The sequence below is a fragment of the Toxoplasma gondii genome, chromosome XII, assembly GCF_000006565.2.
Source record: "Toxoplasma gondii ME49 chromosome XII, whole genome shotgun sequence".
In the NCBI taxonomy this organism is placed as follows: domain Eukaryota; phylum Apicomplexa; class Conoidasida; order Eucoccidiorida; family Sarcocystidae; genus Toxoplasma; species Toxoplasma gondii.
The window spans coordinates 1,535,590-1,554,366 of record NC_031480.1 but is presented as its reverse complement, the minus strand read 5'-3'; the positions used below and the strand labels follow the sequence as shown (position 1 = coordinate 1,554,366).

At 53.8% G+C, this 18,777-nt stretch overlaps 2 protein-coding genes across 2 annotated transcripts; one reads left to right on the top strand and one right to left on the bottom strand.

Moving 5' to 3' along the window:
• Window positions 1-5,014: 5,014 nt before the first annotated feature.
• On the bottom strand, window positions 5,015-5,821 carry TGME49_218390 (hypothetical protein; the record flags this gene model as incomplete). The annotated part of the gene is made up of 1 exon (XM_002370585.1): window positions 5,015-5,821. The coding sequence occupies one exon, from the start codon at window positions 5,819-5,821 to the stop codon at window positions 5,015-5,017; it is 807 nt and encodes a 268-aa protein (XP_002370626.1).
• A 194-nt stretch (window positions 5,822-6,015) lies between these two features.
• TGME49_218400 (NEK kinase) lies at window positions 6,016-16,633 on the top strand (the record flags this gene model as incomplete). Its single annotated transcript, XM_002370586.1, has 5 exons — window positions 6,016-8,342; window positions 8,949-9,331; window positions 9,854-10,466; window positions 10,926-11,030; window positions 11,326-16,633. 5 exons carry the CDS (start codon window positions 6,016-6,018, stop codon window positions 16,631-16,633), a joined length of 8,736 nt encoding a protein of 2,911 aa, XP_002370627.1.
• Window positions 16,634-18,777: the final 2,144 nt, after the last annotated feature.

Below are 18,777 nucleotides of genomic sequence, written 5' to 3'. Positions count from 1 at the left end.
TCGAATCCGGTGACAGGCTTTTGGCACTCGCCTGGTAACAGCGAGTGAACGTGTTGACGCATCAGCCTGCTTAGGCTTGCATGCGCCTTCAACAGACACAAGATTTACAAAAATACTTTACGCATACCAAGAAAAATATGCTATGGAAAGTCGATCAAGGTATTCGTAGTGATATGCACATGAATGCACATTTAGGGAGAGGCATAGTATGTAGACATGCATGCCTGCTTTTAATTACCAATTTGTACGTATATACATTGATCTATCCATAAGCATAGTAAAGCGTATGTTACGCATTCTGAACATGCCTTTTCGCGAGTATGAATATTCGTCCGCTGGGGGAAAATTATCAAGCCCAGAAGAGGTATATCGTACTGATGCGATGCCTGTTGCAGGCTTTTCACCGATTATCACAGAAACGAACCACCCAGTAGAAAAAATAATATTTCTCGGAGCTGGTGCCTTTTATGGTCAACTGCGAGAAGCATTAAATGAATAGAAGATTTCAAAAAACGTTCAAGTTGTCGAACTCACCGTGCTACCTGCATTAAACCTACAGAAACACGAGGGAAGAAGCATGGGAGAAAGTTGCCAAAGTTACTCTCAAAAGTGCTGAACGCTGTGTGCGTGTCTGCTACAGAATCTCCCGTCGTTCTCCCCGCCTTCTCACTAGCATGGAATACAGCTCCGCTGTTTTTGACTGTTGTTTGCGTTACGACGGCGCGGCTGTGTGTTTACAGCTCGGGTGTTAGGGCATATAAATCTCGCGTGCTTGCACTTGTCAGCGACGTTTTTTCTGAGGTTTCGTTCTTGTTTAAGGTCTCTCCCACCACACTGGAGTAGCATCGTTGTGTCTGGTCCACTGTGACGTCTGTTTATTTTCCAAAAACATCCTGTATATACTGACTGTCGCGGCGACGATCTCAGCCGAGAACAGCCCCGAGGAAACGCGCTTTACGCGAAAGGAAGTCGTTTGAGTGATCGCAGTGACGATTTGCCTCTCTCGCTGCAGTACGGCGTCAATGCTGTTCTTTCTCACTCCTCTTTTTTCATCCGATCCCTCCCCAAAAGCGCCATCCGTTTTCACCATTGGGGGATGACTGTCATCTCGCCCGTGGCAGGCGCGGTAGTGTTTGTTTTAAAGTACAGTGGGGAACCCGGCTAGACAGGGACAGGGCGAGGGTTTCGGGTCGCCACTTTTCTGGAGGGGAAAACACAACTAGCGAACCATTCTGTGTAGCTAATGCCTTCATCAGTTAAAAGGCAGCCACGTTCATTTTCAACGTCCTCTGGCGCATCTGCGCGGAAGCCAGTTTGAGTGTGCAGTCATTCAGCTCTTCGGGGTGAGACTGTCAATCCCTGGACGGCAGTACAAAGCTGAGTAGGTATGCATGGAACTTATTCAGTCGCTCTATGCTTCTTCCTGAGTCCGTTACGCAGTTCATGGAGAAAGGAAACCGCTGCTGTTTGCGGCATCCAAGGCTGGTGACGGGAGCCGCGGCATTTTATGATCGTAAGGTCTGGCTGCCTAACGATGAAAGGCCGAAGCAGCTGTCGCTTCACCTGGCTTTCCGCTGTCTTTCACTGCGACGTTTTCCCCGATTCGTGCATGGTGTGTGATCCGTTAAGATAAGAACTCGCCCCGAGCGATTGGCGGTCAATACGACTTCGCAGGAGAAGCGCATTCTGTATGGATTTCAACAAGTACCTATGCTGGATGCTCCATATTCACATTCGAAGAAGAGCAAGCCCCAACTCTTAGTTGTCGACACCACCGTTTTTGCGTCCCACTGGATTCTCGTTCGATTTTCCACTCCACTGCCTCCCGGCTTAAACGGTTGGGTCCACCTCGGACTTGCGGTTCCAGCGGCATTCCCGCTTCACCTTCAACGTCCTTCGGATGCTCAGTTGGAATAAGAAAAGGAAATCGGCAATTTTTAGAATAAGTATCCACAGATGCATATGAAACGCATGAGATTCGGCGTCGAAAACACCACCGTAAAAACAAACTGCTACTACTCGCGTCGATCGTTGGTGCTCTCAGAAGGCCTGAGCCTCAGTTTTCTCTCGGGTAAAGGATATCCGGTTGGACGGCTGACTCTACGTTGTCCTTTTCGGAAAACGGACTCACTAACATCGAAACAAGACCATATTTTTCCGTTTTCGCAGGTCAATCACGACTGCATGCAGTCGACATACCCCGAGCGCAACCCTCGTTTTTGGATCTTTTAGAGAAAGAATATTCACCAGCAAGAGTACGACCAGAGAGGAGTGCGAGCAGAAGACGGAAGAACCTTTCCGAGGTACCCCATCATCTCGTCTGTTGTGATTTATTCAGTTGCATTCCGGCTCCAGATTCAGGGCTTTCAGGTATTGAGAAGAACAGCAAGTCGTTTCCAGTTTACTTCTCCGGCCCTTCTCCTCGGGAGCCAGGTGTAAACATCCCAGGGTTTATTTTGTTCTACAGCTCCTGAGGCGAGAACGCTCGGGCTGTTGGACATCAGCCCGGGTATTATCAAACACCCGCGACAAATGTAGCTGGACGCCTTCTTACCACTTCTGATGAGCTGTACTCCCTACTTAGCACAAGCGTGTCTGCTCGTAGCTCGGCATGAACGAATGTGATTGGTCCCCTTGAAATTCCTCAGAAGGTGAGGGGTGCAAAACATTTGTTTTGTAGTGTATAACAAACGTGGCTCTTGTCGCACACTCGATTGAAGCATGCCATAGCCTGGGGGACTTCGTCTATAGTAGACAGCGTGCGTAGCATAACGAGGCTATTCATAAGCATCTTGTATTTACTGTCCTTGAGCTACCTTAAGTTTATCTTCAGCTCCAGTTTCGGCCCTCTATAGATCAGCAGTTTAAGGTGATTATTTGTAAGCAATGGCATCAATCGCTGCGGTCTTGCGCTGACCCATAGCGAAGTTTTTCTCCGGTACCATAATGCATTTGAAGATGCCCTCGTCAGCAGAAACCAGGTGATGCTGCAGATTATCAGAAAACGGAAATGCACCCCGAAGTACAGTCTAAAAAGCCAATTTCGCATTTGTTTGGGACCGAGCCTCTATCTTGAGGTTCCTTCTCTGACTTCAGAAACACGCTGTGAAGCGCATACGGACGAGCATTCGTTTTTGTACCCAGCGTGTGTTTGACTCGTATCTTTCGGTACCGTAAACCCACCACGATGGAGGAGAGTTGATCAGGTGTTTCTATGGAAGAGAAGATTTTCTTCCTGTCTAAAATCTAAATATTCTGAGCTCCCTTTTCACGCTCACGCCTTCGCGTCTCCGCCCCACGAAGTGGCTGCCTTAGATGCTTTCCACGCCACACAACGATAGAAGACGTACAAATTATTTCCTTGAGCGGTGACACAATGCCTCTCCCTCCACGCTTAGTTCGTGGAGGACATGTGGATAACTTTTTATGCACACTTCCATCTTCGATTTGTCTTCTTTTGATCCAGCCCCAGAGCAGGGAAGTTCTCTCGCTTTCTTGCTCGACCAGTGCGACTTCTTGGGATTTTCGCCAGGCTTTGCTGCGAGATGCTAGGTCTACGAGTCCTTATCCATGCTCTCGACAGCCAGAGGACATTGATACGCTGACTGATGTCCTTCGACAATTCTGGGTGTGGCTAGAAAGTCCTTACTTCGTCTTCCTGGCTCCCCTGTCTCAAAAGGCGACGCGAACGAACAAAATACGCACACTGCTTTCCACTCTCTCATCAAAGGCGGACTTTCTGTATATGCCTCTGCGTGCGTTGTCGGGCGTCGTTCTCTCGTTTGGCTCGTCATTCCGGGACCCCTTACACAGTGATTTGATAGCAGCACCACAAGAAGAACTGGCATGATTCTGATCGTCGTTTCAGTCTGACGCACTTGGAGAGGAGAACCTATTTTCCTCATCCTTACACTATTCAATCATAGTAACAGCGCCAGAAAACTATCCAGATGCTAGCATGATCATACCGTTGTATCATCTCTAAAACAGGAAAATATCATCTGTGTCTGGGTAGTATATACTGAGAGTTGGACTAGTGGTTTAGCTCTTGAAGACCTTCGTTTGTCGGAGCCAAGTTCCTTTCTGCATTTCTCATCCTGCGGCGCCCCTCGATTCGTCACGTCGTCTGCTCTGTCGTCACCGCGTCAGCTCTTTCGCTAGATTTCGTGTTGTTTCTCTTCTACACCATTTCGAAACACACCACGATTCTGTTTTTGGCTTATCTTCCCTGATTTCTTCTTCCTGCATTCTTTTGTGCTTGTTTTCCTTCCGTGCCTCAGTTCGCTCTCTGGCGCCGTCGAACCTCACTCCTTTCTCCGCAGCACGCACGATTAAGCTCCGCGGTGCACAGACACAGTCGACTGTTGACGTCTCTCGTTTCCCTCGCTTGTCGTTTCCACACCGGCGCACTGACACCCTCCCACGTTTCTCTAGGATCGCGTTCTTCCGCGTGCTCGTCTGGATTTCTCTGTCGAGACAGAGGGAGTCTGCCCGCAGATACACTCGCGCGAGAAAGCCACTCCGCAGAAGAGAGAAACTTTGCAGCGTGATCGGGGAGAATGGACGCCAGGCTCCACCATCGAACTCGGGCTCCAGGGCCGCTTCTGTCGATGACCCTCGGTGCCGAGGGAGCCGCGAACTCCTGTTCCCTTCGTGATTCCTGAGGTTTCGACCAGAACTGTTAACACCAGAAGACGTACCTGCCGCGGCGCCTTGGCTTCTCGCCCGCCGCACCCCGTCGCTCGTTGCTCTCCCTCTCCTTCTGCTCCGTGGAAAACGAGAAGCTGGGCACGCCTTGCAATGGATCTCCGTCCGAGAGTTCCTCTGGTTTCTCCCTCCTGGAGCGCTTCTGGATGCCACGCAAACGGACAAGGCCCGCTGCACTGGCGGAACATCTCCACTTGTTTCTCGCGGTCTTCCACGCCCTTTCGAGTGGCTGCTCAGCTTTCCGCCGGGACTCTGGAAGAACCGGAGAAGCCACGTTCCTCCGGCACCTTCCAGATTTCCAGCGGGCTTAACTGCTTGCCTTCTGAGACTGCCTGCACGCTGATCGCCTCTCCGTTTCCCCCATTGGCTCTTCGCCCCAACCCGCGGCGCCTCGCCCATGTCCGCACCGGCGGTCGCGTTTCGCAAGCGTGTTCAGCCGCAATCTGGACTCCAAGACAACGCGGTTTCTCTCGCGCATCCTGGATTTCTTCCACGGAGCTTTGTCTTCCCTTTTGTACCCCCGTGCAGCAACTCTCTCTGCTGCCTGTCTGCTGAATCTCAAGAGCCTGCCATTTCTTCTTCGTCTAGGACTGCTTCTTCTCCCTCGCCTCCGCGTTGCTGCTCTTCCTCTCGACCGGCTTCTCCGATAAGGCACTGTGTGCCTGCTTTTGCGTCGACAGCGTTCGCCCCCCGTCTGAGTCTCTCCTGTCGCGTCTTTGTCTCTCACTGTGCACAGAAAGGAGACAATCGCACCACCGAGAAGCCGTACCTTTTCGGCGGGCCTTTGTCTTCTGTCGCGACTGTTTATCTCTTTTTTTCCGTGCTTTTCTCCCCGTCTCTTCACAAGTCGAAATGCATGCGAGAGCCCCGGGAGCGGCCGACGCCGCTGTTCTCTCTTGTGGTATCCGTGAGCTTTCTGCTTCTCTGTCCGATGAAAAACGACACGTGGGAACTTCGTCCTCTCCTTCGTCCTCTCCTTCTTGCTCTCCTTCCCCTGCTCCTTCTTCTCCTCCGTCTTCCCCCTCCGTTTCTTCCCCCTCCCCTTCTTCTTCTTCTTCTTCTCGTTCGTCTCCTTCCTCGGTTTCTCGTGCGCCTCACTCGTCTGCTTCTTCATGTGCTGATTCCCCTTCTCCTTCCTCCTCTTCTTCGCCTGCGGGCGTCTGCGAGCACCGGCCGCGCGCGGGGGGGTTGAGTCTCTCGCTGTCTCTGCCTGCGCGCAACTCGAGCGTGGACTTTCGGCAGCATGGCTACGAAGTAGTAACCTTTGTGGGGCGCGGCCAGTTCGGGCGGGCCTTTCGCGTGCGGCGGATGAGCGACAGCAGCGAGTGGCTCGCGAAGCAGATCGACTTGACGGCGCTGGACGAGCGCGACCGGCGACTCAGTTTGCAGGAGGCGGAGGTGATGAAGCAACTGGAGCACCCCGCCGTGGTGCGCTGCGTTGAGTCCTTCGTCCACCAAGACATGTTCCTTGTCATCGTCATGGAGTTCTGCGAGCGCGGAGACCTCGCCGCGCTGCTCGTGGAGCAAAAGAAACGCGCAGAGTTCGTCGAGGAGGCGCGCGCAGTCAAGTGGCTCCTCCAGCTCGCTGAGGGCCTGCGGTACATACACTCGAAGCGGATTCTGCACCGGGACCTGAAGCCGAGCAACATCTTGCTGGACGAGCGGGAGAACGTGAAAATCGGAGACTTCGGCATCAGCCGCGTAATGACCACGACTCTCGCCCTCGCCCACACCGCAGTCGGCACGCCGCAGTACATGTCTCCGGAAATGTGCGAAAACAAACCGTACACCTACAAGAGCGACGTCTGGGCGCTCGGCTGCGTCCTCTTTGAGCTCTGTGCACTCTCTAGCGCCTTCGCGGGCGACTCCTTTCTTGCCCTCGTCTGGAACATCGCGTTCAAGCCAGTCGCTCCGCTTCCACCACATTACTCGCCTCAGCTCGCGCAAATCATCCACGCCATGCTCGAAAAAGACCCTCACAAACGACCCGCACCCGCTGCCCTACTCGCCCACCCGTTCCTCCTCTCTTTTCAACAGAAACACAGCAAGAACGTGAAGCGAACCTCCCGAGAGGAAGAGAGTGACGAAGCAGAGTCAAGCGAAACAGAGCTAGGAGAAGCAGTGTTAAGGAAGGGAGAGCCAAGAAAAGGCGAGTTAAAGGGGGGAGATGTAGCAGATGGAGTCCTGAGGTCGTCGCACGCAAGGATGAGCGGCGCCTCTCCTGCTTCGCTTTTCTCGCCGGTCTGTGGAGGCCTCTCGAGGGTGAAGAAGGGAGAAGAAGAGACCTGCCACGAACGTAGAGAGGATCAGACTGGAGGAACCCAGAAAGGTGACGGAGACCAGGGAGTGTACGGACAACCGGAGGCGGCAGGGAGAAACAACGGACTCACCGGAGGAGAGCGCGAGCGTGAGGAGACACGCGACGCGCGGGCGGAGACAGGGAGCGAAGGCGTGGGAGAGCGAGCGAGCTGCTGGCCGGGAGAGACATCCGAAAACGGAGGGCGAAAGAACGCGAAGGAAGTAAGCGGAGCGGAAGTGAAGTCGAAAGTAGAGAGATTCAACAGAGCGGCGGGAGGAAGCAAGACGCACCGAATACACGAGAAGTTCCAGGCCGAGCTCACAGACCGGCCAGTGATGGCGGGGAATGCGAATCCCTCTGAAGAATCCAACGTGCTTTGTAGAGGAAACGAAGAAGGCGAGGAAGTCTCCGCCGTACATACGGAGAAGTCGCTCTCTGCCTTTGCGACTTTCTCGACCCTTCCATCTCTGTCTCCGTGTCTCTGGCTGCCCCCGCACTCGTCCGGCTTCTTTCTGAGGCGGCGAAGCCGCTGCCTCGCTCGTGAGTCGCTGTCGTGCGCCTCTCCAGCTCTCGCCGGTTGCCATACTGAGACAGGAAGGAAGCGAGCGAGCTCGGTGTCTCCAGCTTCCCTCGCCCTCGAGAAGCCCGGAGAGCGGGACGCGGCACAAAACCGTCGCGAGGCAGAAGCGAACGAAGACGCCGAGGCGACAACGCCAGTGGAGTTGGGCGGCGCCCTGCTCGCCTTTCCAGCTGAGGGGGCTACGCTGGGTGTTGGCACTCCGCAGGCTCGAGTTCGAGCGCGAGAGAGGCTTCCCGAGCGTGGAGACTCTCCGCCGGCGCCGGCAGAGATAGACAGCGAGAAGCTGCTTCATCACGCTGTTCCACATGCAGTCGCGTCTGAAGGAGTCACGCGTCTGGAGGAAAAAAGCGAGTCCAGACGTCTGGAAGCTCGCAGGTTCCTTCGAGAGAGAGAGAGCGACACCCACCCGCCTCAACGCTGGCTTGTGCGCATGCAGAGGGGAGATGCGGAAGAAGAAAACAGGCGCGAACAGCGAAGAGCCGCGGCCGAGAGGATCTCGTCCTCGCCTCAGAGAAGCATGCACACAGAGAGAGCAAAGAGAAAAGGCAGGACAGACCGCGTCAGGCGACCTGAGGCGCAAGGCGAGTCTTCAGAAGCGAAGGCGGCCAAAAGCCACGAGCGAGAGAGTCGAGCATGGAGAGAAAGAATGCCGATTCTAGCGCAATCAACGAAGACGCGTTTCGGCCAACGCGCTGGATCCTTCACTCTCGATTCAGCGGAATATGCGCAAACCACCATCGGGCGAATAAAAGAATGGTGAGCATTGTGTGCTAGTTCGTCTGTTCCATCTTTGAGATTTGTCTCCAGTCCCCGTTTCGCCTGTGGAGAAAAACTGCCATCTCTCCCTCGCATGGGTTTTCGTCTTCCCTTACTCCTCCAGCTCCCCGTGTTTTCTGCTTCTTTCCTTGCTCGGCTGCCGTTTTACTTCTTCTCCCTGGCCCTTGTTCTCTTCGCTTCTCTTTGTCACTCGTCCGTTCTGGACTGCTGTCGACCCCCTTCTCTCTCCTCGGCCTCGTACCTTTTCAGAGACTCGACGAACGCTTCCCATGCCCTGCGTGTCTGAATGAAACTCAAGTCTTTCGTAGTTTAGTCGCTCGTTTGCTCGAGAAGCCTCCGTTACTGAATCCAGTGGTGCAAGCTGTAGAGAAGGATTCTGAGCTGACAACTGGCACACACTTACATCCATGCCTATCACCAGTTAAGGACTGGACTCTTCTCCGTTCTTTTTCCCATCGCAGCTGTCTCTCCACATCGTACCTGAGTAGTTCTTCAAACTGAAAAAGGTCCAAGTCCCTCTCGCCTGCTGGGTCGGGCCACCGTCGTGTTCCCTCTGTCTCCTGTTTCCTCCTGGCTCTGCTTCAGCCTCGACCGCCAGCGAGTCTCCCCGGCGCGTCTCGTCGTCCGTTCGTTCCGCCTCTACTGCGAAACGCACCACAAAGAGGGAGGAGGTGACGATGAAGAAGAGAACGAAGAAGAGGCGGAGAGCGGATTCGAGGCCGGGGAGAGGGTGCGAGAACTGCCTTTGCCTTCAATCTCAGCAAGTCGCTCGTCTCCGGACCTTGAGGCACCGACGCGCGACCAAGGGAAGATGGAGAGCGGGGAACGAGGTAGTGTCGGGATGAGACTTGCAACGCGCGAGGAACTGGCGAGTCATTCCAGCGGTCTCTGGCAAAGTCCAGAGCGGCAGGACGACCAAGAGGGCCGCGAGAAGACAAGGAAGAAGGACGAAGAAGCGAGGATTTTAGGTAGGAACAAATTCGAAAGAGAAACAGTCTCCACTCGGTGTCTCTGAACAAGGGACAAGGTTCGAGACGCTTCCTTTCAGCCCTGCTCTCTCATTGTGGTGACCTTTCACTCCCGCCTAAAACACAGACACGACGCCTCCTCTTCCCAACTGTCGTTTCTCGTTTTCTTTCTGTTCTTGCAAACATCTTCTCTGTCTCTGCAGCCGTTTTTTGCCGCCCCGCTCTGTCTCAGTTTCTACCTCTACAGGCTTCTGTGTCTCATCCTGTCTCTGTCTCTCTCTGTGTGTCTCTCTGTCTCTGTCTCGATGTCTGTCTCGGTCTCTTTCTCTGCCTTTCTGAGTGACTTCGTTTTTTCGTCCTTGGCTCTCTCCTTTCGAGATGTCTTTCTCGTCCGGCGCCTCTCGGCTTTTCTCGCTTCCAGCTGCGTGTCTCGCTTGTCTCCCCTTTCCATGGCGTTTCTCTCTCTGTCTTGCCGTATCTCCCTCCTCTATAAGACCTTCCCCCTGTCTGTCTCCTGTGCAGACTTGCCGTTCCACGCGGACTGGCTCGCGGTGTTTGCTTCAGTTATCGACGCAGGTCTGAGCGACACAGAATGCCGCACCTTGCTCAGCTTCTTGAACGAAAAGAGACAGCGTCGGAGACACTCATCAGGGCCTTCTCGGGCTCCGCTGTCTCCTCTCGCTTGGCCCAAAGCGGACGCGCAAGCAGCGTTGGGCGTAGAGCGCCGACGGCGGTGGGGGGCTTCCCTGAGCGGCGCCGCGAGCGCTGCGCTCTCTGCAAGGGAATTCCTCGCAGCCGTACTGGCAGACAAAGCCAGTCACGTTCGCTTCCGAGAGACCATCGACTGGGCCGCGCGCGTTTTCTGCTCCTCGCCAGAGGCCCTCGACCGCTCCTGCGACTCCGTAGGAGACACGCGCGCCCGAAGAGACCACAGAAAGAGACCCTGCAGACAACGCGCAACTCGAGACGAATCCCGGACCGAAGAAAAGGAAGAGGGCGCCGAAGGAGAACAACAGAGAGAAGGAGAGAGAGAAGAGCAAGGCGTGCTTCATCCGACAGGCTTGAGGACGTTGAATCTGCCGATTCTCAGTGCATTTATCCAATTCGATAGTCACAAGCTACGCTGCATCTCAAGGTAAGAGAGCGCGAAGAAGAAAAAAACCTGCATGCTTGATGTCCACATAACCTTTTGAGACCGCAGTGCCTGTGAACCCTATCCGCTTCCGGCTCTGAAACGATCACGGCCCAGCCTCTTCGTAGACTGAAGCGAACGCTCTCACCCATGTACGTACTGGGCTGTCGACGCGCATATACAACGATCTCAACATGGTTTTCTAAACTGGTGTATAACGGTGTGTAAACGTCTAAAGGCGCGTTTGTGACGCGACATGCTTTTGTTGTTCGTGCCTACTTAGATATGTGCTGGCACAAATGCACAAATGCATACGTATATATATATGTATATATATATGTTTATATGCCTGTATATATATGGTTCTGAATCGGTTTGTATGTGAGTGTACAGGAAAGCATACACGCTGTTTTTTTCGCCCGTGTTTTGAGACGTTCGTCCTCTTTTGGTGTTGCTGTACAGGCAGCATTTTCGGACTGTCCTTCATCTTTACTTCCCGAAACTTTCGTCCATTCAGCTGGATCGCCTCTATCAAATCTCAGAAAAGACGCGCGCCGGCTTTGTGCGGTAGGTGCTCTGGATCGCGCAAAATCATGTCTCTCTCTGTACTTTACTCTTTTCCTGCGCTCTGCGTTTGCTGTTCTTGTGCCCCAGTTGCCTCCTTTTCTGTTCACTTTTGACTCTTCTACTCCTCTCTCCGACATTTCTCTCTTTTTTCTTTGCCCTGTCTCTCTTCTGTCGGACGTTTGCTTTCTTCGTCACACGCCTTCTTTCTTTCTCTCAGTCCCTTTCCCCTCTCCCCCTTCCGCATTCTTTCTCTCCCCTCGATTGCCGACAGTTTTTGCCTCTGGGTTTCGTTCAGCTACGAGCGCTGGCTCTGCACCATGGCAAAGCATGCGACAGAGACCCAGAGAGGAGACGCGAGCCGGAGCGCGTCGGGCAAACCTCACACACCCTCCCCAGTGTCGCTTTCCCCATGGCTGGCGCTAGACTCGGCCTCGCCTCCAACTGGCTGCTGTGCATTTCGCCATTCCTCTCCCTGCTGCGCTGTCTCCTTTCCTCCCCCACGTCCCCCGTCACCTCCCCAAGGCTCTCCTCTCTCGTCTGCTTCTGTCTCCTCCTCTTTTGCTGCGTCCTCCGTTCCTCCCTCCTCTCTCGGTTTATCTCCTGCCTCCTCGCCAAGGTCAGTTTCTCTTCCTTGCTGTCCGCTTCTTTCTTCGTCTCAAAAGACACGCAACGCCTTGGCAGGAGACCGAGAAAGGACAGAGCCACTGCGCGAGAAGCAGCCGCACTACACACAGAGGGAGAAACATCAAGAGAATCGAGGGAGAGAACAAGCGCCTCTAGAAAGAGAACATGATACTTCAGAGCTAGAGCAAGTGAACGCAGAGAGAAACAAGAACTCACAGCGAGCGGGCGGCGCCTCCGGCTTCTTCTCTTCTTTGTCAGTGACGAGGTGGAGTGTACGCGAAACTCTCGACCCCACGAGAGAGGCGAACACACCGTTTGTTTGCCACAAGAAACCTCCCAAGATTACAAAGGAGAAGCCTGGATTACCATCGACTCGAGACCTAAACATTTGCGAACGGCAGATCGGGAAGCCCGCGGCTCCTAGAGACGATTCCTGTGAGCAGTTGTCTCTTCCGTCTCCTCCGTCTCGTCTCCTTGTCCGTGTTCTTCCCCCCCCTGCCTCTGTCCCTCCTCCAGTTTCTTTTCCGCGTCGTTCCTGCATGGTCTACATCACACCTGTTTCGACTCCACCGTCTAGAGATCTTTCTTCTTCAACTCTCACCGATGTCACGTCGCCTTCGTCATCTTCTTCTTCAAGTGATTCTAGCGAGCCTTCTTGCCACCAATTGTCTCCTTCCACCCCCTCCGTTCACCTCAGCTCGACCGCCCTCTGCGTTTCCCCTTCGCCTCACTCTCATTCGGTGGAAACGGTTGATTTCTCCTCCTGCAAAAGCTTGTTCGAAGGCGAACGAGAGGCTAATGCACTTGCTGGGACTTCGGAAGTTCCTGCCAGATTCGAGAGGTCGCGCGAAGAGGGGGAGAAAGACGCGGAGACGATTGACAGTCGAGCCAGAGACGAGACCCTTTGGCGAGACGAGCGTGGAGAGCGTCGGGGTGAGGGGGGCAACGAGGCACCGCGAGAGGCCTCGCAAGAACCTGCAGACACTGGAGAACTCACGGGAGAGAAGGAGCAGCGCCATTCGAAGCCCTCCTTGACGGTGCAAGCATCGCTCTCGGTGCCAACGAGAGGCGCAGACGGAAACCGCCGGAAAACTGGAGAAACCGAGCGAGTAGGACGCGGAGAAGCGTGTGAGAGGAAAGACGAGACAGTGCCGCCAGATCGGACTCCGCGTGTCTGTACACCTGAGTTTGACTCGCCTTCCTTCTACGAAGAGAGCAGCGAGACGAGTTCCAGACAGCCATACCTTTCTGCACTCTTCCCCGATTCGCGAGCGGCCCTCCTCACCACCACGGCTGCCCTCTGTGTCGAGGTGAGTGAGGAGACAGATGCGGTTTCTGCGCTCGCGGAACAGAACGCGGAAGAAGAAGAGACTGACCGGAACAGAGAGAGGCAGAGAGGCTCAGTCCTAGCAGATGCTGAAGAGGGCACACGCAGCGGAGTCGAAGCAACCGGACAGCGAAGACACAAAGCACTGGAGAATGAAGGGGTCCAAGAGGAAGAGACAACAAACGCAGAGAAGGAAACGAAAGAGATAGAAAAAGAAGAACTGGCAGAAGAAGCGGTCGAGAAAAGCGAATCGCACACAGCATCCCTTGCTTCCAACACCAGAAGCCCTTCGTGCTTCCCATCCCTGCGAGGAGATCTGACAGGAACAGTGCGAGACCCTCTGGACGACGCAGCGTTCTCCGAGTCGCCGTCGAAACTCGGAGAGACAAATCGCGAAGGCGAAGAGGAAAGCGACACCCGACAGAGAGAGGAAGAGCCGCGTTTCATGGATGTGGGGCGTGAAACAAGCGAGAAGAGTGAATGCCCCAGAAAAGAGGGTCCGCATGCAACTGAGATGAGACGAGCGAGAAAGGCCTGCTGCACAGGAAGACTTCATGCAGGAAAGGGCGACCCAGGGAACTTTGAGTGTCGCGCGTGGTCTCTGAGAGGCCAGGAAGTTGACGGAGACACCGCATCTCTTTCTTCTCTGCTGTCCTGCATTTCGACGTCTGCTGCCTCTGCTCTGGGTGGGTCTGGGCGCCTCGTACATCCAACGGCCTCCACAGCCTGGCCCTCCTCCTGCTCGCCCCTCGCCTCTTCCCCCTGTGCTTCGCTGTCTGTACACGGGAGCCAGGCGTCTTCGCCTGCGTCTCCTCCACACTCGTGTTCTTCTCTCACGTCTCCTCTGCCTTCTTTCCCTCTGTCCTGCATCTCTCCCCTTCCCGCCTTCGCGCCTTCGGGAGCGCATCCACCCTCTCTCCTCCGGTCGTCTACACTCTCTTCTTCGTGGCTAGCTTTTTCTTCTCTCTCGTGCTCCTCGCCGTCTTGCTCCCCTTTTTGTTCTACGTCTTCTTCTCCAGGCCCTCCTTCTACGTTCTCCTCTGGACCAGAGGCCACCACGGTCTGCGACGCGCCCTCCCCAGCCCCCACGAAGTCCCCATGTCACATGCACCCTTCGTTCTCTCCTTCCTCTTGTTCTTCTTCTCTTCCTCCGTCTGCGTCACCTTCTTTTGCTTTTTCTCCCTCCCCGTCTTCTTTTCGTTCCTCTTCTTCGACCTTCGCGTCCGCTTCTTCCCCCTGTTTTTCGTCTTCCTCGTTCTGGTCTGCCTCATGTGCTTCACTGATGACCTCGGCTTCTTTGTCCAGCCCCTTGGGCAGAGAGAGAGCCGCGCCGAGAAGCAGGTCGAAAGAAGACGGAAGCCACCCTTTAGAGGAAGGAAGAGAACAGGGTGGGGGCGGCGTAGGCACCCCAGCAGCGCGGTCAAGAGCGAGCAGGGGATCGTGCAGGGATGCGGCATTTCGCCTCCAGGGACGAGCTGAAAACCAGTGGCAAAGCGCGAGGCACTTGTCTCCTTTCTTGGGGAAGCCCCCAACGTGTTCCTGCCCGGAGAAGCGAGAAACAATCTTCCGTTCTCCCTCGCTCAAGCCTCTCTTTGATCGTGACGTCGACGCTGGCGTCCTCGTCGCTCCCACAGAATGTCGACCCTACGGAGTGACTCGCGCGCCTGCTCGACGCAGACACTCCGCGTTCGGTACGTTTTTCTCAGAGTTTTCTGCTCTCCTTCGCTCGGCGTCTGTCTCGCCCCTTCGCTGTCGACCGCCGTCTCCCCGCCTCCTCTCCCCGACGTTCCCTCAACCCCACACAGACGCGACAGCCACCCGCCGCAGACGGGGAAGAAGAAGAGAAAAGAGAGCGGATGAAAAACGAGTAAAGGAGAGAAGAAGGGATGAGAGGAGAAGCAGAAGAGAGGAGAGAAGGATTGAGAGAAGAAGGGATGAGGGACGAAAACAGGGGGAACTAAATGAAGCAAGAAGCGGCCGTCTCGGAGAGAACCTCCTAGAAACGAGAGGGTCTCTCACTTGGACCTCTCTGCCAAAGAATGGCCTTGTTGAAGTGGTGAAAGCGACGCAGACGCTGGTGCATTGTCTCCAACTGGAGAGGACCTTCGCATGCAGAAGCGTGAACGAGAAAGGCTCTGCCTGCGTGCGAACTCTGCGACTGCGAGAAGAGGAAACGAACGCGGCTCTCGCCGCTGCCCTAGAAGTACTTGGCAGATGGAGAGGCTGGAAAGAGAGGGGCGAGAGTCCGAAGACACGCACTCTCAGTTCGATGCGCAGAGACCCTCGAGAGGCAGCGGTCAAGGAAAAAGGCCGCGGGTCGAGGCTTGCGTGTACGGAAAGCAAGCGTGGGGTGGAGAGACATTCGGAAAGCTGCGAAGACTGGAAAAGGACGAAGACTCCAGCGACGCGGCACACAGGATACGAGAGAGAAGGTGGAAGCAGGCCGAACGCAGACAGAGCCACCGCGGAGAAGGCAAGAGACCCAGAGGGAGCGCAAAAGAAGAAAGAGATATGGAAAGACAGGGAGAGAGAAGAAGAGAAGAGAGGAGAAAGAGAAGAAGAGAGCGAGTCAGAAGAGCTGGTCGCTGATAGTTTAGTGCATGTGATGGAATTGCTCCGGGAGGCTTCGGAAGAACTGCCCGAGAGAAGACATGCAGTCACGTGCCTGGCGGCAACCGTGTTCCCTTGTCCTCTTCGCAGTCGTCGCCTTTCTGCTCCTTCCGCTTGTTGGCAATCGCAGGGAGACAAAGGCTGCTTGCCGCCTTCTCCAGACTTTGCGGCTGTCTCATCCTCTTCCTCTTTCTCTTCGAAACAGGCCTCGCATTTATCGCCTCACTATGCCCACAGATCAAACGCGCAACAAGACGGATCATCTGGCGCAGCATTCACCCGTTCAAGTTCCCTGTCTTTCTCCCCATTCTCTCATTCGTCTTCATCTCGTTCTTCCTCTTCCTCTACTTCTTTCTCTTCCTCCTCGTCTTCCTCTTCGGCCTCTTCTTCCTCTTCGGCCTCTTCTTCTTCGTCCTCGTCTTCTTCGTCCTCTTCTTCCTCTGCTTCCTCGTCCTCTTCCTTGTCCCCTCCTTCTTTCGCTCCCTCTGTCTCGTGCGAGGCAGGGGTAGGGCGACTGCCGAGCGAACGCGTTTCCTTCCGTTCGTCCTTTTCGTGGGGAGCGCGTTACGCGAGCTGTGCAGAGTTTTATTCCTCCCTCATCATGAAGCTCTTCCAGTGGGTCTCTTTCCTCCTCCCTGCTGTCGTGGAGAGAGGCTCCGCCCTGCCCCAGAGATGCCGCGAAATTCCATCCGCACGGCACTTGCGTCTCTCCCGCTCCCCTCGTCCACTCATCAACCGAGACAGAAGAGACAAAAGAGACAGAAGAGACAGAAGAGACGGAAGCGAGACACAAAACGGAAGAGAGAGGAAAGCGACGGGACAAGAAAGAGAGAGAGGCGGCCGAAGAGACAGGAAAGAGAGAGGAGACAGAACGTACAGCGAAGCGAAGGGAACGAGGCTGCGAGAGAGAGAGGTAGTGCAGCGAGGGAGAAAAGAACGACGATACGTCTTTGCAGAAAATAAAGTGAATGTCGGTTACCTACTCGATGCGGTTTTGGGGTACAGAAGGCTGATGGTTCTTAAAGAGCAAATATCGAGGTAAGGAGCTGGGCCTCTGCATCTCTCTCTCTGTCTCGCGTTCCCAGAGATGCAACTTCTCTTTTCTTAGCGACGCTGAGTATCTTGATCGATCTGGCTGCCTCTCGAAATAAGGATATTTCCATGCATACTTGAGTGTTTCTGCCCTTCCATGTGTATAGACGCACCTAATTCCCTGTGCATCTCGGAAGGTTGCTCTCTATCCTCACTTTCCGTCGGAGTGTCTCCACCTGCTTGTCAAAAAGAGTCTGCGAGGTCTCCAAAAAGGACCTTCACGGCAATTTCCTTTTAGCAACCATCACGCAAAAATGCACGCACCCCTGTGGATGCATATGCACATATTCTCAAATACCTGTATAAATATCCAAATAACTACGTCAGTATGTATATACCTGTATATATATATATATATATATACACGTAGATATGTATGTGCCGGCGTTTATGTATGACTATCTATAAACATATATATATATATATGCATATATACATATATATATATATATGTATATATCGGTGCATATGTATGTATACATAAATCTGTATTGTATGCGTGTGTATATGTGTGTATAAATGCACACGAATAGAAACTCGGTGTACACTCAGGTGAACACAAGGGTGGAGAGATGCATGCGTTCCCGTCTCAAAGCTGTGGCGTTTTTACGTTTTCTCAGAGAGGCAGCTTTCGTCGCTTCGCTGGGACCAGGCGGAAGTCTGCAAAAAGACTGGAGTGCCGCGCGCGTGTTTATGGAGACTGTCTGCATGCGCAAGTATCAAGGATGGAAACTGGAGAGACAGACACCTTCCCATCTCATCCCAGGTAACGACAGGCAAACGCGAAAAGGGTACAGGCCTTCACATAACCTTAAAACCAAGAACATGAATTACGTTTTCAAAAGACATCTTGGAATACGCCTCACCACTCTAGATGCTTGAAAAAAGTCTATATATATAATATATATATATATATATATATATGTTTTTACTTACCCAAATACATGTATACATATATATATATATATATATATATATATCTACATGGATATACATTGCATTTCCTCAGAAAGAGATGCATATAGACCGATATCCCTCTCTATATACAAGAGAGTCTCCCTAGCTGTAGACGGCCGCACTGGTATTGTTCCGTTTAAAAGGCTAGTCCTTCTTGCTGACCCCTAGATGAGCTCAGGTGTATGTACACCCCATCGCGTTCGTTTCCACCCCGTTTCTGTTGCAGCTCTCGACGCGCTGACAGCGCTGGAAGATGCGATTCTGCGAGATGGGAAGGCGCCCGCGTCCATGGACCACTGGGTAGCTACGACGAGGACGACTCTCGATGCTTTGGAAGGTGAACTTACGTCAACTCTCCGCTTCCTCTCTCCTTATTCTTCTGCTTCTCCTTCTTCTGCTTCTCCTTCTTCTGCTTCTACTTCTTCTGCTTCTCCTTCTTCTGCTTCTCCTTCCTGTTGTGTTGCTGTGTGCGCTTCGACTTCGTGCCAGAGACCTTCTCTCTCTGCGCCGCCTGCCTCGTCTTTCTCCTCGTCTGTAGGGAACGAGGAAGCTCAAACCGACGCATGCATGCAACAGGAGAGACGGGGCGGAAATCCGGTGAAAACATGCAAACAGAGGACAATGTCCTCGCGTGCTTACTGCTGCAACCAGGCGAAAAACAGACACGAGAGAGAAGAAGAGAGACATGAGAAAGAAAGAGACTGCTTGTCCTCTGCAGTTTCAGTGCATGCTCAATCTTCGGCCTTTCGGCCTTCGGAAAATCCTCTTGGGAGGCGGATTGAGAAGGAGAGAAGCGTTTGCGTGCTTCAAATCAACACAGCTTGTAGGCGTCGATACAGCAGACACCCCGCCTACTCTTCCTTCTCGTCCGATTCGTCTGCATGTTCTCTCCAGTCCTCTTCGTATGGATGTCGAAGTTCTGTTTCTTCTCATCCTTCCATTTGTTCTTCTCCCTCTAATTCTCGTTCTTCTTCCCCCGTTCCTTCTCCACGTTCCTCTCCTTCTTCCTCTCCTTCTTCTCGTACCTGGTGGAGAAGGAGACAGAGAGACGGGAGGCAGGGGGATTTGGAACGCGACTTCACAGTGCAGACAGAAGCTCGTGAGGTTCGGAGCTGAAACGTACGCGTCGGTCCCCCT